This window comes from Lipotes vexillifer, unplaced genomic scaffold (genome assembly GCF_000442215.2).
Source record: "Lipotes vexillifer unplaced genomic scaffold, Lipotes_vexillifer_v1.1 scaffold903, whole genome shotgun sequence".
Lineage (NCBI taxonomy): Eukaryota > Metazoa > Chordata > Mammalia > Artiodactyla > Lipotidae > Lipotes > Lipotes vexillifer.
The window spans coordinates 2,892,669-2,916,220 of NW_006791919.1; the positions used below are offsets into that span (position 1 = coordinate 2,892,669).

The 23,552-nt window shown below is 39.2% G+C and overlaps 1 protein-coding gene across 1 annotated transcript in view; it reads left to right on the forward strand.

The window, feature by feature from the left end:
- Positions 1-7,176: 7,176 nt before the first annotated feature.
- The window catches only part of SLC40A1 (solute carrier family 40 member 1), a 25,717-nt gene continuing 9,341 nt past the window's right edge, over positions 7,177-23,552 (forward strand). Inside the window, exons 1-5 of the mRNA XM_007464979.1 lie at positions 7,177-7,358; positions 7,850-7,917; positions 13,549-13,708; positions 15,945-16,060; positions 21,404-21,530. Of these exons, the coding sequence (XP_007465041.1) occupies positions 7,316-7,358; positions 7,850-7,917; positions 13,549-13,708; positions 15,945-16,060; positions 21,404-21,530 (514 nt within the window). The 5' untranslated portion in view covers positions 7,177-7,315. The remainder of the gene's footprint in view (positions 7,359-7,849; positions 7,918-13,548; positions 13,709-15,944; positions 16,061-21,403; positions 21,531-23,552) is intronic.

Consider the following 23,552-nt stretch of genomic DNA (forward strand, 5'->3'; position numbering starts at 1 on the left):
TTGAAAACCAGTCTTCACATGTAAATGCAATGTTCCTCAGGAAGCAAAACTTCAAATACCCATTGTTACATTTCAGATAGCTGATGGACTAAACAATTCAAAAAAATATTAAGTGAAGAGCACCAAAAGAGTTACCAAACCAAGGTCTCTTACTTGGTGATATTATTTCTAGCTTATGAATATTTGGACCTAGTAGATAAATAAAGTAGTCTACAAATAAACATGGATCATATGTTCCTTTAATGAATACCTCAAAATTCCCCAGAGGTATAATAATGAAATCAATTCAAGTGAAATATCAAAGATAGAAAACTAGGGCTTCCCTGGTGGTGCAGTGGTTGGGAGTCCACCTGCTGAAGCAGGGGACACGGGTTCGTGCCCCGGTCCGGGAGGATCCCACATGCCGTGGAGCAGCTGGACCCGTGAGCCATGGCTGCTGAGCCTGCGCGTCCGGAGCCTGTGCTCCACAACGGGAGAGGCCACAACAGTGAGAGACCTGCGTACCACAAAAAAAAAAAAAAAGAAAACTATCATCCATTTTCCTCTTAAAAAATAATACCATATATGTGGCAGAAAAATTTATTGAGATTTATTTTAAACCCATTATTGCAACTCAGAGTTTTTAAAAGCTTTATTAATTAGTATTTTATGGATCATTGTCCTTGAAGATAATTTACAGTTAGTCCTGTTCAAAGGTTGAAGAGGCATAAACTGATAAAAGGAAACCTTCCTGTGGTTGAAGGAATTAAACCACAGAAAGTTTAATCTTTTTGTTTCTGGATATATAGGAAATACATGCTCATTATAAAAGTATGTAAGTAATTACATGCTCATTATATGGAAAATTATTGAGAGGAAAATAAAAATCACTAAAGCTAACTACTGTTATTGAATCACAGACAATTTTGATGAATTTGATCTCAGAGATCAATTAAAGCACTCATTTACAAATAAGAAAACAGACCTTAGATAGAGGTAAAGTAAGCTGCCCAAGGACACAAAGCTGCTGCAACTTTGTCTCCTGATGTCTAATCTGAACCTTGTTTCTGATGTACCATGCTGCCCACTCTCTTCCTCCCTTTGTTCACTTTTATCTTCAGCCCCTTAAGTTCTCCTTAACCCAGTCCCCTTTCCAAACCCATGATATCCTTCATTACAAGCCCCCATCACGCAATACTTTTCCTGCTTCCAGAGGGACATGTACAGTGTGTGTGTGTGTGTGTTTGTCTGTGTGTACATAGACAATGGACTTCTCGGATTGACTTGATGTATGACGTCCATGATCACTGGGGTTGACTTGATGTATGACATCCATGATCAAAAACCTTCTGCAGTTATTAGAGGATTAAGTAAGAAAACATCAAAGCATATTGTAGACTAAAGGGACCTATGCAAATATTAATTATTATTCTCCTAGGTAGAACATTTTCTAAATATGAAAAATTATTCTCAAAAATGCATTTCTTCTGCCACTATAGAAAAACCCCAATCTCCTATACCTGATACTGAATCTGTATCTATGTTGCTTTCCAAGTAGCTTAAAAATAACCTCTTTAATCATGCAAAATCTATACTGATTAAGCCCCCTTTAAAAATTCTATTTCCCTTTACAGTTCCAAGAAATTCCTTTAGACTATTTTTGAGATAACAAAACATTTTTATAAAGCCCTGACTTTCAATACTGATTACAAAATTCAGCAGTACGCAGTCTAAAAATAAAAACAGAGCACCCCCCCAAATATTTTATTTTTATTTTAGTGTCCCCTTTTCATACCTAGAAGTATAAAACTGAGCTTTTCACCAACCTATTTAATGTTATTTTATCCATCTTATAGCCACACAGTGCTCTGAAAGGGGGGCTGTACTATCAGCTGGACTTGGGCAGTGGACACCATGAGAAAGGAATCCAACAGCTCCTGGTATTAGGTGGTTCACGCCCCAGCAGAGAGATGGAATTACCCCCAATTTACCCCCTGCCACACACACACAGTTTTACAGTGGCCTCCACCATCAATGCTTAGTTCTAAGTCCGTACTGGTGCCTGAGTCCCTGTCATCTCTAAGGGAGCCAACAGGAAGAAAAAGCCCTATTTATGCTTATTGGCATCACCTGTGTTGTCCCAAGCTTATTAGGGGGTGACAGAAAGAATAACAAAGTGGAAAGAGCAAGGGCTTTGCAATCAGTCAAGTCTAGGCTTGAACCCTAGCTCTACCCCTCTCTAACTGAGTGACCTTAGGTGAGTTATTTAACCTCTCCGAGTCTCCCGTTTCTTTATGTGTATGATGGGAGTAACAATAGTATTACTTCATAGGGGTGTTGTGAAGATGAGACAAGATAATATCTCATAAGCCCCTTGTTTAATATCTGCCACGGTGCTCCACATACATGGTGCCTTTTGTTATACATGCAGCTCAATGCAGATAACAACGCAGTGAAACTTTTCTGGCAGACATCCTTGGGAGGACCTTCTTATTGTATTTTAAATTATCCTTAAATGATGAAATAATAACTCTAGTGAGTATTTTCTAATTGCATCAAAGAAGAGGGCTGTGTCCAGGGCGCATGATAAAGGTCTTCTTTATCATATTAGGGTCTTCCTTATTACGGGGTCTGTGTGTGCACAAATTCAAGGGACCCAAGATGAGGGATACCATTAGTCAGGATTTTATGGCTGTGAGACACCATTATCTTTTACTATGCTGCACTCATAATTGACATGTTGTAACAATTGGGCATCTTACGAAACTCTTAAGGAACAAATTAACAGTATGGAAGTAGTATTTACTGAAACAAAAAACAAACAAAATAGCAGAGCAGGACAACGATCACATCACTAAAAGATTGGAGTGAGGAGGGGGCTGGAAAACAGGGACTCTTGCACTGGACACATGGACTGTGTCACAAAGGGAACATTAAGGAACTCTGAAATTTTTGCTAAGAGTCCAGAATGCAAGCGTCATGCATAAGTGTATGGCCAGCTTAGTGGGAATCATCTTCAAGGTGCTGCTTAGAAACAGGGATGCAGTGTGGAGTGTCTGAGACAGATGGTTAAGGATATGAGCATATGTGACCCGGGAACTCTGCTCACATGGGTGAGGCCCTCTGTGCTGTGAGGGGCTTGCAAGCAAATGGTGCAATTGAAACGGGCTCCAAGAAGATCAATTAAAATGACTGAATACCAGAGAAATCCATCCCTGTTTTTTTAGCTTGAGGAAGGCAAGGCTGGGTAAGGCCAATCAAGGTTTGGAGAATGTGAAGGGAATATTGTGGTGATGCTAAGTGTCTGCCTTCTGTTTCTAAAGACAGCATACAAGAGAATGGGCCTTACATTGTAACATGAGAGAATTAGATTAGACAGCAAAAGAAACTACCTATGGCAAAAGTTGAGAGACTGAAACATTTATTAAATGAAATTTGTATGTATTTTCTGGCTGCACATGGAGAAACTAAACAGTAAATTTTGTGCCATGATTTTTGGGTTTTCAGTGAGTGTGATGGACAAGATATCTCTTTTCCTCTTTCCAAATCCTTTCTTTTTTTAAGATTTTCTATCTACATTTATCCCAATGAATACTACTACTGAAAAATGGCAAACTTTCCATATATGAATACATTTATTATTTTTTTAAGAAATTGAGGTAAACTTCACGTAACATAAAATTCACCATTTGAAAGTATACATTTGAAAGTATACATTTCAGCAATTTTTAGTACATTCACAATGTTGTACAACCATCACCACTACCTAGTTCCAGAACATTTTCATCACACCAGAAGGAAACCCCACACCCATTAAGCAGTCTCTACCCATTCTCCTCTTCCCCAAACCCCAGCGCCTGACAACCACTCATATGCTTTCTGTCTCTATGGATTTGCCTTAGGAATATATTTCTTTTGGAATCTTCTGAATTCTGCATTTAATTTTACAACTAGAGGCTGCAGACTACTGAGTGTATCTCTGTGTGTGTATGAGAGAGACAGAGGGAGAGAGGGAAATGGAGAGAAAGGGAGAGAGACGGAGAAAGATGAGAGGTCAGCATTCATGAGAACCTTTGCAAGGTCAAATTTATTTGAAATATTCAAACAAAATGCAAATGTAGAAGGATACTTATTTTTCAATTAGATGTCCATAACTTAAATTAGATGTCTGAAGGTAAATTTCTCAAGGATCCAGTAAATTACAGGTTGGAGAATCGTCAAACAGTTCTTGAGATATGCCTGCAGCATTGAGAAAGGCTTTTGAATGGCAACGTGGCTTTATCACTCCTATGTTAGGCTAAAAAGTTTCAGACCCAACAGAAGCTCTGTCCTGGATCTGAGCTCTTCCTGTAATAGCTGATGATAACCCTATTATTTTTCTTTAGAGCAGTGTAGTGGTGTCCATTGCTTAATTCACATTTATTTGTCCTGGTGAGCACATCAGATACAGTAGAGGAAACTTAGGATGCCTGACGGGTAAGTGAAAAAGCAACTTAAAAATAAAATAATAAATCTGTTTTATTTTGCAACCATAAATACTTATTAATTTTAAATTAAAATGCACATTTTATTCTGGCTGGAATTTTTTAAAAGTTAGTTAACCTATTTAACTTAAAAACTTGGAGAATGAACTAGAAAATGGTTTTTAGGGCATCTGTTTTTTTTGTAAACTGATTTAAAACTTGCATGGCTTCCTTAGTTATGATTACATTGACGGGAAGGTTGTGTTATCTGAGTTCTGGAAAAAATACATATGACTTTTGAAAGTAATCTTAATTTTCAGCCAGTCAAGTAATTCCTCAGAAGGAGGAATAGCCAGTTGGGTCTTGTGATTTAAGTGGTGCTTTGTAATCTAGACTGTCAAGGCCAGGCGATTACTGTCATTTTGCATTTTGCGAGTATTTTGAGGATTTTTTATTCCATTTTCATTTTCAATTCCTTTCCATTTTATAAGCCCCAACTAATATATCTTGACTTTTCCCATTAATAAGGACAGGATTCCCCTGCCAAAGCGTAAACACATTACTAGTTTTGGTGTTATGGATCTTGCTTGTTTTCTTTCCAAATTTTCTTTTCCACAAGTTTCACTATAGTCTCCCACCTGTTCTTTTTGCCGCCATTCTCTCAGTTTTGGCTTCTGAGGACTCCTTGGTGACAATGGAAAACAGAGTCTCCACATTACATTTAGAGATATACATGACTTAGCTACTGTTCCCACAAACATTTCTCAGACAGTGTGGACCAGAAGAAATTTTTTTTTAACCAACTGAATCTCCTTTAAGCTACCTGGAAGTTGGGGGCAGCACAACACTCCCCTTATGGCAAGTAAAAATTAATGAAAAGCACTTGGAGGTCCTTGTTGCTGAGATATTCTGTGGCAAATATCATTATCTTTTATGCCTTGCTTGAAGACCTACCCACAAAATTCATCTCCAGTAAGAGGTTGCCATAATGTGGAGGGGTTTGATTCCTCTGTTCCCTCCTTCTGCAGGTGCCTCATATGAGTGTGCCTTGGTTTACTACTCAAGGACATGTGGATACATGACCCTGTTCTCCAACTTCAGACAACAAACTTCTCCAGGAAAGAAGAGGAAGGACGTGAAAGTGTTTTGAAAGAAAGGAAAAAAAAGAAGGCTTGAAAAGGACAAAGGCAGTTAACAGCAGTACCTAAACTGTAAATCCCCTATCTCTGACCTCCAGACCACATCCCAACTGAATCCAGCTGCACCCCGCCCCTCGAACTCTGGGGCTCCTGATTGCCAGTCTAGATAACAGTGCATATATTCCCGTGTGTCTCCTTTCACTACTGGGTGTCAGTCCGGCCTGTGCTCAGGGTGTGGAATCTCGTTGGAGTTTCAATGTGTAGGATCCAGTGCCCCGGTTTTGAGGAGATTGAGAAGGGTAAGGTAACCAGGGGGCTATAGGGAGTCCAGGGGTTCTGGCACAGAGGTGGTAGGGGTGGACGTGGAAAAGTCAAGGAAGGTTCAAGTCCGGTGTTCTTCAGAGTCGTTCACTCGCCCCTCCAGGAGGCCACCGAATGGCTTTATCTGGACAGGGACACAACTGGGATAACCGGTATTCCTGGTAACTGCCTGTGCTATACTAAGCCACTTGGAGGAGAGGTGGGGAAGGGACGCGTGGGTGCGGGCGAGGGCCAGAGGGCGCTGAGAGAGAAGGAAGGTTGGTAAAGGAAACGCTTGGGCTGCTTCCTCCTGGTTGCATCTTCAGGAAAGATTTGGAGACCCTAGCTCTGGGCTAGAGCTGGGTGCCTGAGTCGCTGCGGGACTTAACCTTTCCAAAAGGCTCCGTTTACTCCTCTGAAGAGGGCTGTACTCTGATCTTTGCGCCCCTTCCTGCCCTTTGATTCTGGCTCTTTGAGGGAAGCCCCGCTATGCAGTCCTGGGAAGAAAAGACATTCTCTGCCGCAGGCGGGCCGGAATGGGAAGGCCAGGAAAGCGGCCACTGTGACACGGATTATATTTATTTAGATACCTATATTAAAAATGATTTTCGTTAACAAAACATAAAAAAGGATGTTCCCCCACCCCCAAGCCCGGGCTGGCGCTTTGCACGACGACCGTCGGCGGCCGCCCTCTCCCCGACTGGCCAGGCAGCTGGTGCGAAGAAGCGCGACTCGGCCCCGGGCTTGCCGCTCGCCTCTCCCCGCCGCCCCGCCGGCTGGGCGCGCGGTCCTGCCCTTCCCGGCCGCCCGACCTCCCGGATCTCTTCTCGCGGCCTCCCGGAGGGCGGAAAACCCGGCGAGCAGAGTTCGTCCGGCGACGGTTCCCGCAGGCTCGCGGGTTGCTCGCGGCCAGTCGGACCCTTGTGCCGCGGGCGGGCGGCGACTCCTGGCAAGGGCGTGGAGGGCGGCAGGGCCCCTGGCCTCGCGCTGCGGGGACGCCCAGATGGCCCTGAGAGGGAGGGGCGGCCCGAACTGCGGCGGCCGGAGCTCCGCCCCAGGCCTCGTATAAGGGCCGGCCTGAGCCGGGCCCGCGGCGGCGGCGGCGGCGGCGGCAGTGGCGGCAGCACACGCAGGACACCCGACGCAGCTCGGCCGGCCTGTTGAGCCTCCCACCCGCTTCCATAAGGCTTTGCCTTTCCAACTTCAGCTACAGTGTTGGCTAAGTTTGGAAAGAAGACCAAAAGAAGACCCCCGGGCCGTTTTCCTTTTGTTTTTTTGTGTTTTTTTTGGTATAGTCGTCGTCGGGGGCTTTTTGCACAGAGCTGTTGTGTTTTCAGCGGTGCTCTCTTCAGTTCCTTGCACTCCTCTTAACAAGCACCTCAGCAGGAGCGGCAGCCGTAGCAGCAGAAGAGCAAGCGGGGGGCGCCTGGTGTCATGACCAGGGCAAGAGAGCAAAACCGCCTGGGAAGATGCTGTGGTGAGTGGACTGAACGCATGTGGTGGAAACAGGTTGCGCAGTGGAGACCGGCACCTCCACGCAGGTTTTGGAGGAATGTGGCTCAGCTGTTAACCAGTGTGATTAGTAGCTCATTCGACTCATATTTTGTTGGGGGTTAAGGAAGAAAGGCATTTCAAGGTATGGGAAAAGGGGCGTGCACACAGGCAAGGATGGAGAAGTAGACTGGGTAGTTTGGATTATCTTGTCAAAAATAAAATGGAGTTAAAGAATGTTGAAACAAGAGCTTTTTCCCACTGTATGTGAAGTTATGCAGTTATTGACCAAGAGGTCGTGCTGAATTTTTCATCGACCTGTCAATTTCTAGGTGACTTGATGAAATGTACATGGTTTGCCCCACAAAGTAGTTTTTAATAATTATGTTTAATAAGGACAAATGAGTAAGCATTACAATCTCAGCTCACTCAAGTGACTAAATACGCTTTTTATCTGCCTACTGTGTGTCTTTGCAGGATCCTTAGCAAACTACCTGATCTCTGCAAAATTCCTTCTCTACCTTGGCCATTCTCTATCTACATGGGTAAGTGAAAATCTACAGCAATTCTTACAACATGCTTGCACAATTTCTTGTTGCCTCTCATTTGGGCCAGTTGTATTAAGCCATCTTGCAGTTTTGTCATGCAGCTAAAGAAATAAATCAACCAAACATACATGCTCTAACGAAAAAGTTATTTTCACCAAAGATATTTTCCCATAGGTGTTAGTAAATGCTATTAATTATTGAGCTATCATACTTCATGTAGACTGGCAGCTATCCAAAAACAGGATTAACAAGGACAGGACTATTTGCGTTGTTTGTAAATTGTATTTTGCATTACAAGGGTTAATAAATGGTAATATCTGCTACTAAAAATGGATGGATGTCTCATGGACCTTCTATTTTTTCACATTTTAATATATTTCTCTGTTTTCTTCTTTTGTTAAAATTATAAGTTCCAGCCTACTGCGCTATGAAAATACAGTAGAATAGTGGAGTGACTGAGTTAGGCTAAAAATAGCATTCTAAGGTTAATTTAAATATAATTGACCCCAAGAACAAATATCTGAGTGATGAAAATTCTGGTCTTTTAAAAATGTTATTGTAGCTAGATATGTGTGGGGCATCTCACTCTATCTTAAAAACCATCATCCAACGAAAATCAGCAACTGACTCATAATTCTCCCTTTGACTTCTTCCATGGTCTTGGAAGAGTCCCAGTGTTTCTGTGGGCCTGGATTCCTCCATCAACACTCCTCAACCCAAAAGAATAATCGCCAAAGGATGCTAGATGTGTATTTAATTAATGATGATTAGAATCTTTTAAATTAAACAATTGGTCTTACTGTTTAAAAACAATAAAACTGCGTAAATTCTATTCATGCCTCATGTATGATGTTTAATTTAAAAGAACTGTAAGTAAGGGGAAAGAATTTTGAGAGTAAATTTTGTGAATATTATTTTCTTTTTAAACTGGAAACTTCTTTTGGATCATTCTTAAGACATGAATGCAAACTATTGTATGAGGAAATCTGAACCCATGCCCTTGGGAAATTATTAAGCTAAGTTATCAGCTCTTTAAGAAATAGCAGTTCAAAGATGGCTTTTTTAGAAAGGCCAGCTTCTTTCTCCCCAGAGGCTTAGACAGGGATGACTCTGCAAATACATGTAAACAAGGTGGACTTGGCGTGAGTTTCATTTCCAATAACTGATGATTCTGAGTAGAAATTGAGTGAAACTACCCTTAATTAATTTAAATCCAATTAAATTGTTCTTCCAATTTAATTCAGTAAGTATTAAGTATTTTTAAAAACCCAATAAGTGATGGAGATAGTATCTGAAATTCTCACCTTGTGGTCTGGACCTATCTCTTAGGGGAAGAAGGTGCCTAACTTCCAAACACTGATTAAGTTTAAGGTTTATGCGACCTTTCGTTATTAGGTTGGCAGGTCAGATGTGCCAAAGGAGTGGGACTGTGATTGTTCCAGGAGGGTCTTTTGTGTCATGAATGAAAAACACAAGAAAAGTGACAGATGCTTACTCCAGTCTTACAGTAAATTGAGCAAAAGGAGTTCTTGTGGGAAACTTGGATTAAAACAAAACAAAACAAAGCACAGCAATTGTAGTCGTGTAAGTTTTAGTGGATTTTCACTTATTGTAGAGGAGTGTAAAAGAGGAATGCTCTCTAATTCAAACTTTTGAGTTTTGTCTCCTGTTTGACACTTTGCCTGATTTTATTACAACAAAAGATGTCTGCTTATTTATTATATATGTATATACATACATATACATGCCTATCTATGCATGACCCTACTGACTCTGCCGAATCATGGTTTCCTATACACTGAGTATAGAGGTGTTAGGGTAGAAGGTTATATTGCATTAGGTTTGTGTGAGGTTGAATGCTTTTTATTTCTGACTTCATTTCTTTCTGCCAGTGGATCAATATATTTTACTCTATACTACTGGAATACAAAGTATAGTAAGAAGTGGATCCTGTCATCAAGGAGCGTATAATATAATTCAGGTTGGGCTTTAAAAAAATATATCTAATTACAAAAAAATAACTAACAGTGTAAGGCAGTGAAAAAGGGTGGCCAGTGCTGATATCTTATGCATTATGCTATGGACTGTCTCCATTTATATGCCATATGTCTGCATGGTGCCAGATCTTACTTCCTTGGGTTTCTGCTCATAGGTCTTTAACTACTTCTTGCAAAGTGCCACCTTCCTGCCCCACCCTACTGCATTTTTCCTCATAGCATTTATACCACCTGACCTATTCTAGATTTGTTTTTGGTCTCTGTTCACTGGGATGCAAGCAGCATGAAAGCATGAATCTTGATTTTTGTGCACTGCTGAATTCCTAGTGCCTGCAGTATTGTTGAGTACCTAGTAGCCTCTCAAAGAGTGTTCAGTGCATTAATGACTGTGATCATTCATATACAGACATTCATTTGGCCTTTGGCTCTCAGTGCACTGGAGGTAGATGAACATGTAAACAAATCTTCAAAGTATGATGAGAGCTTGTGGGAGGGCAGGAAATGGATGTTAGGAAGGAATGGGTGGGTGGGCCTGAGATTGCACTTGGTCAACCTTTACAGAGTTTACCTGATTCTTGGGCTTTGTGAGTGTAGAGTCTGTTACTTCTTAAAGCCTAAACCCTTTGGAAATTGGGGCAAGTGGAGCAGTTTTTGTTTGTTTGTTTGTTTGTTTGTTTTTAATTAATTAATTTTATTTTTGGCTGCACTGGGTCTTTGTTGCTGTGCACGGGCTTTCTCTAGTTGCGGCGAGTGGGGGCTACTCTTTGTAGCGATGCTCAGGCTTCTCATTGCAATGGCTTCTCTTGTTGCAGATCACAGGCTCTAGGTGCGCGGGCTTCAGTAGTTGTGGCACGTGGGCTCAGTAGTAGTGGCTTGCGGGAACACAGGCTTAGTTGCTCCGTGGCATGTGGGATCTTCCTGGACCAGGGCTCAAACCTCTGTCCCCTGCATTGGCAGTTGGATTCTTAACCACTGAGCCACCAGGGAAGTCCCAAGTGGAGCAGTTTTATTCCTGTCCATCAAGGAGGAGGCATGCCATACAGGAATAAGCAAGAGAGAAAACTTTCATTTCGTAGCACTTGTTTCAAGTCCTGCTTTAAAGCGAAAAAATAAAACAACAAAGAAAGAAAGAAGCACCTACTGTGTAGCACAGGGAACTATATTCAATATCCTGTGATAAACCATAATGGAAAAGAATATGGAAAAGAGCACATAACTGAATCACTTTGCTGTACACCAGAAACTAACACAACATTGTAAATCAATTATACTTCAATAAAAATAAATTTTTTTCAAAAAGGAAGAAGCAGTAGTAGTGGGATAATATTTCTTATTCTTTATCTTAAGAAAGAGGAAATTCACTCATGGAGGCAACCTATCATTTGAGGCATTTATATGTTTTTGTCTTTTCAGAGGAATAGAGATTAGGATAAAGTACCTTTCCTCACCTCATGCCATTTTATTCTAATCAAGTCTAAATTTGTTTCTCATGTTAAAGATTAAGAAAATAGCTTAATTTGTTATTCTTATTGACATTTTTTTTTTTTTCGCTACGTGGGCCTCTCACTGTTGTGGCCTCTCCCGTTGCGGAGCACAGGCTCCGGACGCTCAGGCTCAGCGGCCGTGGCCCACGGGCCCAGCCGCTCCATGGCATGTGGGATCTTCCTGGACCGGGGCATGAACCCTTGTCCCCTGCATCGGCAGGCGGACTGTCAACCACTGCGCCACCAGGGAAGCCCCAATCCTTATTGACATTTTTATCTTAATGTGTAAACTTGTCTTTTTATTGGTTACAGACAAATTGTATGTGCATATATATTTTTAGTCATTTAGTACAAGGGTGTTTGAAATGTAATTCCAACGTAAATGGACAAGATTTCTATTTTCAAAGCAAACTTTAAAAAGCTGTCCCAGAAATATGAATTATGGTACTGATTAAGCGTCAAACTTCTTGAACATTCATGGAGAAAATCTAATGTAGCAGAACAATGTAGTTCATAAATAAGTCTTATTCTGTACTCATTTACAGCGGGGATCCACTGCATATCCACTCCTTTGTTGATTCCGCAGTTATTTGTTGTGTTTCTACTCTGGGCTGTGCACTGTGCTGAGGGTTGAGAGTGCAGAAGGTTCTAGAGCTCACATTCCAGACCATCGAGTGAGAATCAGTCTTTCAAGCACGGTATTTCCACTGGCTTCCAGTGTTTGTTTTAACGTTGACTTGGCCATGTTCACCTATCCCTCAAGGCCCTAATCTTATGTTAATTTTAAATTGTGGTTCTAAACAATGTTCATAATCCTCTACACCAAAGTTTCTGTACCTTGGCACTGTTGACATCTTGGGTTGGATAATTTTTTGTTGTGGGGGACTGTAGATGCCAGTAGTAAATCTACCCTCGCAGATGTGACAACCCAAAATAGCTCCAGACATTGCTTAGTGATCCCTAGAGGGTAAAATCACCCCCACTTGAGAAATACTGATGTACATCTAGTTTATTGTAAATGATTGCTACAGAATGTGCGCATCAGTTTAACTTTGGATGCATAAGGTTGTTGTCTTGCCTTTATTAAATGCTTAAAAGCATTTGCCATACTAGGATAATACTTTGCTCCTTACACATTAAATTTTTCAGGAGGATGTTAAGAGACATTGTAAAGAACTAGGAGTGTAATACTACTTCCAGTCCATAAGGAGCCTAGCCTGGGAATTTAGTTTCCTGTAGTGATTTCTTATAGGGATAGGTTATGATGGAACATTGTTGTCCTGTTTTAGGTTAACCTAACAAGTCAGGGATGGAGCCTAAAAGCTCATAACAAGGTCCATTATAGATTTCTTACACATTAATTTGCCTGACTCATTTAAAAGCTTCTGTTATTCCACATTTTGCAGCAATGAATTCCAAAATTCCCTGTGTACTCTGGAGTGAAGAAATAGCTTTCTTCCCCTTTCAAAACTCATCTGTGTCGAAAATAACTAAATAACTACTTATGTATTTATTTCTAACATCTGCATTCATATGGTGCCAGAATTTGCACATATTAACTTCATCTTTCTGATTGTTCTGCTGTTTTATGACTTTGAAATTTATTTGTGAAAATAGATTTTAGAGTGTTAGGGATAAAAGAAACTTGAGAAGTTATATAGTCCATTCCTACCATTTTACAAATTGGGAAACTGGCTCTTTCTTGACATTCAAGGCATAACTGATATTTGTAAACTATACTTGTTTCATTCTGGTTCAATAGCAAACTCCTTTATGCTTTTCAAATCAGGATAGGTAAATCCCAGGCCCGGCTAGAAACCTGATACAAAAAGGAACAGGTTTTGTCTCAAAAAAACCTCCTTGGGCTTGGAAACTGTACTTTTTCTAGAAAGATAGGGAGTATGTTTGTTTCATTAATATCATGCTTTTTTCGGGTTTACTTAGTATCTGGGCAAAAATATTTTCCATTGTGCCAGGACAAACAGTTTTAACACCTGACTACATTCAATCCATAGAGGAATTGTTGACTTTGAGAATCTCATAATGTAGCCGGAAAGTGCCCTTTTGTTAAGGAAGCAACTTCTTGAGTATAATTGACTAGCAATGTACAACATTTTATCAGAACCTTTTATCTTCTCTTATTCAAGGGGGATCGGATGTGGCACTTTGCAGTGTCTGTGTTTCTGGTAGAGCTCTATGGAAACAGCCTTCTCTTGACTGCAGTCTACGGGCTGGTGGTGGCAGGGTCTGTTCTGGTCCTAGGAGCCATCATTGGTGATTGGGTGGATAAGAATGCCAGACTTAAAGGTGAGTGGTGTTAAAAAAGCCTTTGTGTTTGTGGGACTAGTGCCTGAGCTAGAGAGAAACCTCTGTGACTAACCCACTTTGCGTCTGCAGCCGCCACCTGAGTGATGGGGTGCTCAGTGGCAGCACCTCTGCATGGAGGGTCCTGGGGCTCCTGCCCAAATTTGGGATGCCAGGATACTGAGTTTATAGATTTTGTGGGGTATCTTTTTTGTCTGTTCATAAATTACAAATGTTAATGATTAACACCATGGCACTTTTCTGCAGACCGTGTTAAACATTAATAGTTTACCTAACTCTGGCATCCTTTAACCATGACTTGCACTGGAGTGCGTTTAATGTGACGTTCCTGGGACAGCTCTAACATCTATCCTCTGGGTTACTGTGTTTTGTATAGGCAGGTGTGTAGGGGAAGTGAAAACAATGGATTCAGAAAAGAATACCTGAGTCTGGATCACAGAGAGCTGAATTATACATTTTTGAAGACAAAAGAAGAAATAATAATATACTGACATTTATTCTAGAGCATTAATTCTGAAATCATTAAGTATTGTATAGGAAAGAGAGAAAGTGAATGAACAGTTTAATTATTCAGAATATAAGGGCAATTTGGATAATAATTCAGGGCAAAATTTTCCTGAGTTCCTCAGTTGATAATGCTAAGACCTGGCCGTGTCTATCCTAGACACTGGGGAAAGACTGAGGTACCTGTTTCTTTCAGTGCAGGATAACTGCCCCCGGATAGAGAGCAACTGGATTATCAAATTCTAGGACTTGATACTATTAGTAAAATGGCTAAGATGGACATTTTTCTATTTTGAGAATCGATAGACCAAAACACATATAGAAAAAGGTTTTGTATCCTGGAAAAAAAATTCCTACTTATTTACATCATTATACATAGGAATGTGGGAATGTTATACATAGAGACCTTTAACCTTATGACTGTTGAACACTGAAATTGTAGTTTAGGATAGAATGTTGAGTTGGATGAAAAGTGTGGTGGGATAGCAATCTTGCACTTATCCTATGTAATCAACTCATGTGACAACCTCCATGAAAATCTTCTTTGATGTCTCTAGGCTGAGTTAACCAGAGACACTTTTTTTCCTGCACTCCCATGAAGCCTTGTTAATACCTCTGCTATTGCACTTATGCTCTTATAATTATCCTTTCACATGTCTACCTTTCCTCTGGTCTGTGGGGTCCTGAAAGCCAAGAACCTCATTCAGTTGATATTTAATAGCCTTGTGCAATGAATGAATGAATTATATGTTGGGATTTTATTTCAAATTAATTTCAGAAAGCAGTTTGTTTTGTCTCAAGGCTTTGATATAATCTTCCAAGCCAGAATGAGCTTTACTGTCCTTAAAGGCAAGAGCTGTAATTATACCTTACATATACAACCCTCTGTATTTTTCAAAGTGCTTTCAAAGTATTTTATTTGAGCATCAAAATGACCCCGTAAAGTAAGGAAGGCAGGTATGTATTATATCCTCGCCTTATAGACACAGACACAAGAGATATTAAGTATTCTGCCCTAGATCATCTTCCCTCGTGAGTGGCAGAGAAAAGACTACAAGGTGTCCTTACCTGGCATCCTAACCTGTCCTTATGCCAGCCCTTTATCTACATGGGTGCCTCAGTCTCAGAAAGTTGGCATTTTCTGTGAGAAAAGGTGTAGTTTAGAATTTCATAACAATGCAAATAGCTTTAGTAAATGGAACACACTGCTGCTTTATTCTTGGCAATTTTTCATATGTGCTCCCTATTTATGCATACGATCTTACCAAGTTCAGCCTGCCATCTAGGAGGTTATGGATTCCATGACCTCTTACTTAACCTCCTCCATAACCTCCTACATGTTCTTACTTTTGCCTAAGCTACAAAGGCCTGAGAGGTGGATCTCGTTTATGTAGTTAATATAGTTCTGTTTATAACAGTAAACTTTAAAGAGAATAAACTGAAAATGTGAAAATGAAAATGTGGTCATTATGAATGGCTTCAACTAACAGGAAAAATGAGGGGTAGTTCTTTATTCTGTCTGCAAGTTTTACTGGTCTCATGTGATATGCTGGGCCCTACTTGGAATAGTTGAGGCAGGATTTACTTCAGGAATATTTTTATTTCTTGTAGTACTTTGCATATGCATTAATACAGTAGAACAGTGATGTATGGTTAAAAACATCTCCTTTGAGATGTTTTGGTGTATGAACACTTTGTTTCTCTCTCTGTATAGTGGCCCAGACTTCACTGGTGATCCAGAATGTTTCGGTCATCCTGTGTGGAATCATCCTGATGATGGTTTTCTTACATAAAAAAGAGCTTCTGACCATGTACCATGGATGGGTTCTTGTAAGTTCTCAACAAGATTCTTGATGGTAGAAAATTGAATGTCTGTTAGTGGTAAAAGATGAAAACTCTTTGAGGGAGTGTCTTTTCACAAATAGGGCCTGTTAATTTTTTTTTTTTAATAACTGTATATTTACAAATTTAAAGATATCGGAAATACATGGAAGTCAGAGAAAAAACCAGCATGGAAATTAGAACATGTTCAAAATGGAAAGATAATTTTTAAAATTTAAACATAACATGTCAAAACCAGTAGGATACTTTGGTCTTTTTTTGTAATATTTGAGGATAATTTTATTAGTAGTATTACTAAAGAACAGTGATTATTTTCGGTCTATAGTCAAAGTATTTCCTTCCCCTTTGCTGGATGATTATTGTGTATAAGTTGTATTAGATGCATTTGAATGATAGAAAAATGATTCAAGTGTGGATCCTGTAGGGAGATTAGATGTGACACATAATAACTATGATACATGGTAGCATGGTTAAGTGCCTTGGAGAAAAATGGAGTTCTGGGTTAGCCATTTAGGTGGGCCTTGAAAGTGGGATGTTATTCTCCCAAGATTTCATTATGAAATATTTCAAACGTTCAGCAAAGTTGGAAGAATTCTCCACTGAACACCCGTATACCTACCACTTAGTTTCTACTTCTGCCATTTTATTATACTTGCTTTATCATATATTTATCCATTGGCACATCCATCTTCCCATCAATCCCTCTTTGTTTTTAAAATTTATTTTTGGAATGATGGACTGGCATTCATAAAGGCATGAAAATAGGGGAAGCACAGTTTCTCTGAGTGATGGATGTATGCAACACACAGAGAAAGTTTGAAAAGTGTAGGAAGGAGAGTTTCTATTGTCAGACTGAACTTGGACTTTATATACATTATGAAAATAATATTGTGTTATAGACCAAGTTTTTCTATGAGAGTGTATGTTTGTTTTTGTAATATAAGAAATTATGAAAATAGTATTACATTTTTCATTTTTTAAATGCAATTTCTCAGAAACATGTTCATGTGTAAATATAGAGCATGGAATGCAGTGTAAAGACAATGTGCTGCATTTGATTTAAAACTGATACACAGAGTTTGGTACTGCAGGGAACAGATTACATAATTGACTCAATGCAACTAGTAGACATTTATAACATGTTTAGATTTTTGCTTGGTTTGTTCTTTTTTTTTTCTAACAGCAGGTTCGTATTAGTTATCCGTTTTATACATATTAGTGTATACACGTCAATCCCAATCTCCCAATTCATCACACCACCACCACCAACCCCAGCCACCGCCGCTTTCCCTTCTTGGTGTCCATGTTTGTTCTCTACATCTGTGTCTCAGTTTCCACCCTGCAAACCAGTTCATCTGTACCATTTTCTAGGTTCCACATATCTGTATTAATATACTATATTTGTTTTTCTCTTTCTGACTTACTTCACTCTGTATGACAGTCTCTAGATTCATCCATGTCTCTACAAATGACCCAATTTCATTCCTTTTTATGGCTAATATTCCATTGTATATATGTACCACATCTTCTTTATCCATTCGTTTGTCGATGGGCATTTAAGTTGCTTCCATGACCTGGCTATTGTAAATAGTGCTGCAATGCACTATTTGACTTATGGTTTTCTCTGGGTATATGCCCAGTGGTGGGATTGCTGGGTCATATGGCAATTCTGTTTTTAGTTTTTTAAGGAACATCCATACTGCTCTCCATAGTGGCTGTATCAATTTACATTCCCACCAACAGTGCAAGACGGTTCCCTTTTCTCCACACCCTCTCCAGCATTTGTTGTTTGTAGATTTTCTGATGATGCCCATTCTAACTGGTGTGAGGTGATACCTCATTGTAGTTTTTTTTTTTCTGGTACACAGGGCTCTCACTGTTGTGGCCTCTCCCGTTGTGGAGCACAGGCTCCGGACGTGCAGGCTCAGCAGCCATGGCTCACGGGCCCAGCCGCTCCACAGCATGTGGGATTTTCCCAGACCGGGGCACGAACCCGTGTCCCCTGCATCGGCAGGCAGACTCTCAACCACTGTGCCACCAGGGAAACCCCTCATTGTAGTTTTGATTTGCATTTCTCTAATAATTAGTGATGTTGAGCAGCTTTTCATGTGCTTCTTGGCCATCTGTATATCTTCTTCGGAGAAATGTCTATTTAGGTCTTTTGCCCATTTTTGGATTGGGTTGTTTGTTTTTTTAATATTGAGCTGCATGAGCTGTTTATATATTTTGGAGATTAATCCTTTGTCCGTTGATTCATTTGCAAATATTTTCTCCCATTCTGCGTTTGCAAATATTTTCTCCCATTCTGAGGGTTGTCTTTTTGTCTTGTTTGTAGTTTCCTTTGCTTTGCAAACGCTTGTAAGTTTCATTAGGTCCCATTTGTTTATTTTTGTTTTTATTTCCATTACTCTGGGAGATGGATCAAAAAAGATCTTGCTGTGATTTATGTCAAAGAGTGTTCTTCCTAAGTCTTCCTCTAAGAGTTTTATAGTGTCTGGTCTTACATTTAGGTCTCTAATGCATTTTGAGTTTATTTTTGTGTATGGTGTTAGGGAGTGTTCTAATTTCATTCTTTTACATGTAGCTGTCCAGTTTTCCCAGCACCACTTATTGAAGAGACTATCTTTTCTCCATTGTATATCCTTGCCTCCTTTGTCATAGATTAGTTGACCATAGGTACGTGGGTTTATCTCTGGGCTTTCTATCTTGTTCCATTGATCTATATTTCTGTTTTTGTGCCAGTACCATATTTGATTACTGTAGCTTTGTAGTATAGTCTGAAGTCAGGGAATCTGATTCCTCCAGCTCCTTTTTTTTTCCCTCAAGACCGCTTTGGCTATTCTGGGTCTTTTGTGTCTCCATACAAATTTTAAGATTTTTTTGTTCTAGTTCTGTAAACAATGCCATTGGTAATTTGATAGGGTTTGAATTGAATCTGTAGATTGCTTTGGGTGGTGTAGTCATTTTCACAATACTGATTCTTCCAGTCCAAGAACATGGAATATCTCTCCATCTGTTGGTATCATCTTTAATTTCTTTCATCAGTGTCTTATAGTTTTCTGCATACAGGTCTTTTGTCTCCCTATGTAGGTTTATTCCTAGATATTTTATTCTTTTTGTTGCAGTGGTAAATGGGAGTGTTTCCTTAATTTCTCTTTCAGATTTTTCATCATTAGTGTATAGGAATGCAAGAGATTTCTGCGCATTACTTTTGTATCCTGCAACTTTATCAAGTTCATTGATTAGCTCTAGTAGTTTTCTGGTAGCATCTTTAGGATTCTCTATGTACAGTATCATGTCATCTGCAAACAGTGACAGTTTTACTTCTTTTCCAATTTGTATTCCTTTTATTTCTTTTTCTTCTCTGATTGCCATGACTAGGACTTTCAAAACTATGTTGAATAATAGTGGTGAGGGTGGACATCCTTGTCTTTTTCATGTTCTTAGAGGAAATGCTTTCAGTTTTTCACCATTGAGTATAATGTTTTCTGTGGGTTTGTCCTATATGACCTTTATTATGTTGAGGTACGTTCCCTCTGTGCCCACTTTCTGGAGAGTTTTTATCATAAATGGGTGTTGAATTTTATCAAAAGCTTTTTCTGCATCTATCGAGATGATCATATGGTTTTTCTTCTTCACTTTGTTAATATGTTGTATCACATATTGATTGATTTGCATATATTGAAGAATCCTTGCATCCCTGGGATAAATCCCACTTGATCATGGTGTATGATCCTTTTAATGTGTTGTTGGATTCTGTTTGTTAGTATTTTCTTGAGGAGTTTTGAATCTATATTCATCAGTGATATTGGTCTGTAATTTTCTTTTTTTGTAGTATCTTTGTCTGGTTTTGGTATCAGGGTGATGGTGGCCTCAGGGAATGCGTTTGGGAGTGTTCCTTCCTGGGCAATTTTTTGGAAGAGTTTGAGAAGTTTAGGTGTTAGCTCTTCTCTGAATGTTTGATAGAATTCACCTGTGAAGCCATCTGGTCCTGGATTTTGTTTGTTGGAAGATTTTTAGTCACAGTTTCAATTTCATTACTTATGATTGGTCTGTTCGTATTTTCTATTTCTTCCCGGTTCAGTCTTGGAAGGTTATACCTTTCTAAGAATTAGGGCCTGTTAATTTTGATCTCTGTGTCTACTTTAATATCCCCTACCATTTTTGTCTTGTTTTGTTTTTTGACCCTTAACAGGCATTCATTAAGTATTGTTTTGAATTTAAATTTCGTTCTTTTGGTTGTTTTCCTATTTGTTTTATTTTTTTTTATTATTTATTTTTGGCTGCATTGGGTCTTTGTTGCTGTTTGCGGGCTTTCTCTAGTTGCGGAGAGTGGGGGCTACTCTTTGTTGTGGTGCGCGGGCTTCTCATTGCGGTGGCTTCTCTTGTTGTGGCGCATGGGCTTAGTTGCTCTGCAGCATGTGGGATCTTCCCGGACCAGAGCTCAAACCCGTGTCCCCTACATTGGCAGGCAGATTCTTAGCCACTGAGCCACCAGGGAAGACCCTTCCTGTTTGTTTTTTAATGGCAGTTCTAAGAGTTTATTACATAATTCAGTTGCTAGTTTTAAGCTCAGTAGTATTAACCTGTAATTTTTTCACACCATTTAAGAAATGGTATCCATATATATATGTATATAAATCAGTCATGATTGTGTTCTTCTAATAATAAGTGGTATTTCTGTTTGAGGACATGGACTAGATAACCTCCCGCACTCTGATTTCATGATAGCTTGATGGAGGAGGAGAGAGATGGGTGTAGTGGAAAGCAGCGAATTTGATGTTCCTATTTAATCTGCTTAGGTATAGTTGGATTGATATTGTAGAGTTTGAAAGCCAGGTAGGACAAGAAATCTTCTAGTCTATTTCCTTCATTTTGTTGATGAAAAAAGTAAGATAAAGTGATGTTAGCTGATTGCGCATTGTCATGCAACTGGAAAGTGTCAGAACTCTGATTTAAATTCAAGTCTTCTCGCTTCCCCTTCACTGTTTTTTCCAAAGGACATATTTGTGGGGGAAATTAAAAACCACCCCTGTGTTAACACTTTATAATAACTATGTGACATAAATGTGCATATGACTGTTAAAATTTTTTGTGTTATACGTACCACAGATGATACAGATTAGAAAGACATTATGCCCTTTAACTTGACTGCTGGTGTTTATTGTTTCATGTGTACAAAGTAGAATGATTTCTTATGATTTTATGAAATTAATTTAAAATAAATTTATTATTATGTTACCAAAGACCATTTTAAACTATATTGTACAGTGAGGTAGGTACAGTATGGTAAAACTGACATTTTAATAATTTTTTCCTGTAATTCCTTAGACTTCATGCTATATCCTGATCATCACTATTGCAAATATTGCAAACCTGGCCAGTACTGCTACTGCAATCACAATCCAAAGGGATTGGATTGTTGTTGTTGCAGGAGACGACAGAAGCAAACTAGCAGGTAATTTGCTTTTCTCTTTCTACCAAATGGGTTTTATCAGGATGCACTTTAAATCAGTGGTAGTAAATGAAGCTTAAGCCTTTTTCTCCGAGTATTTTTTAAGAATAATAAATTGAAGTCATAGTCTTTTTCTTACAACATTATCTGTCTCAGTGCGAAGATTTACCTCACTGTTATGAAGCTAATTTATAGGATAGTGACCTTCTCTTTTATTCTATGCAAACCTGGCAAATAGAAGAACATTTCTTTTGAGCTCTTTCTTTCAAATTCTGTTAACTGTTTCTAAATGTTTTCTTAATACTTAGAACAGGGAAAATCTGACTTGTGATTTTAACAGTCATACTGTGGATATTATTACCAGTACTTACTGGTTATACTATGGATATTGTGTTTATCCAAGCAAATGGAAACAACTTAATTCTAGGAGAGACTCTAGAAGTGAATTCCTTCACTTTAAAGCCATAATTGGTAACTTCTATTACATTATGTATGGTGTTATGTAACTGCTATTATGAATACTAAAGAAATACAGGATAGTACATGGGTTTTTAAAAAGCTTGCATCTTAGTTGTCCATTGGAAACATATACAAGAGGAGCAAAGAAAGTCTAAAGAATGCTTACAAAGCAACATGTCCATTACATCAAGATTACTTGGGCTCAGAATAACCTACCTCACCTGGTATTCCCCACCTGCCCCCCAATACAGCACCCAGACACAAATTGGATTGAAATTACACAGAGTAAAGGAGGAGGGGTACACCTATCTACCGATCAGGTCAGCTGAGTCAACTCTGCTGGTCATTGAGATAATGGGTATCAGAAACACATTTCCCAGCCATCCTGACTGACAAGGAAACCATTCCTGATGACTTCAGTGGCTTATCAGGACACAGAGGCAAGATTGAGTACGGGGGTCAGCAAGCAACTTTTAGACACGTGGTTACAAAAAAAAAAGGTAGAAAGGAGGTTGAGAGAAAGGGTACAAAATCTGTGGAAGGTCTAAATGAAGAAAATGAAGGATTTGCTTAAAAGTCGTCACTTTGTGGTAGCAGTAATAATACTGCTCCAGATAGAAATACCACAGTGATTTTAGAGGATGGTGAGTGTGGAAGATGAAAACATATGTGAGTCTGGATTGCAGGAAATTCTCTCTGGAGCTAAAGTAGTGATTCTCACTGATTTTTCTTCCTGTGATCATTTACTAATAGGAAATAATTCCATCTCTCTTTTTTGTCACGTGGAATTAAAAGATAAGACTTTGTCCTTTTTTTTTTTTTTGGTGTTTTCTCCCTGTTATTTACTTTCTCTTTTAGTGTGCAATTTTACGGATGTAATACATGTCCATGTTTTAAAATTCAAAGGGCAAAAAAAGGATATATTTTGAAAACAGATCACATATATATCTGTTGAAATGTATTTGGGGAAAAAAGTGGCTTTTAAGATGATTTTCTTTCTCTTACCTGAATTTCTTAACTCATGTTGACTGTGTGAAGTCTGTAATTGAAAAAAAAAAAAGCCCTGAGTAAAGAGAAAGTTACACTGAATCTTTAATTTGTGCTAAATATCCAAGTAGATAAATAACAAAAACAAAGATCCCACATAACTTTCTGGGATCTTTCTGACTACAAAGTGATATTCCAGAAAAATAACAAAAATATGACTGGCCATTTCTCAGCTGTCCTTCTTTATTTGAGGAATTATTGCAGAGTGGAAAGATCCAGGCTAACCAGTCTGTTTTCTACCCTTCTGGAGTTTCTCAAATTTAAGAAAGGAAGTAAGCTGCCTGTTGAACTCTTGTCCGCTGTGAATTAGCTTAGGAAGCGGTGCTGTTTCAAATCCAGCCCCTAGAATGAGTTAGTAGCCTAATGAAGGAAAACCTCCATGTTGTTTTTCCTCAGGTTTTGACCTCCATGTTTGTTTTAAAATTAATTAAAAACCATGCTTCAAAACAGGAAACAGAAACTTCTTCCATTCTGAGGGTCAGCAAGGCTCTAACCATGGGTTTTTGGTACCATTCCTGC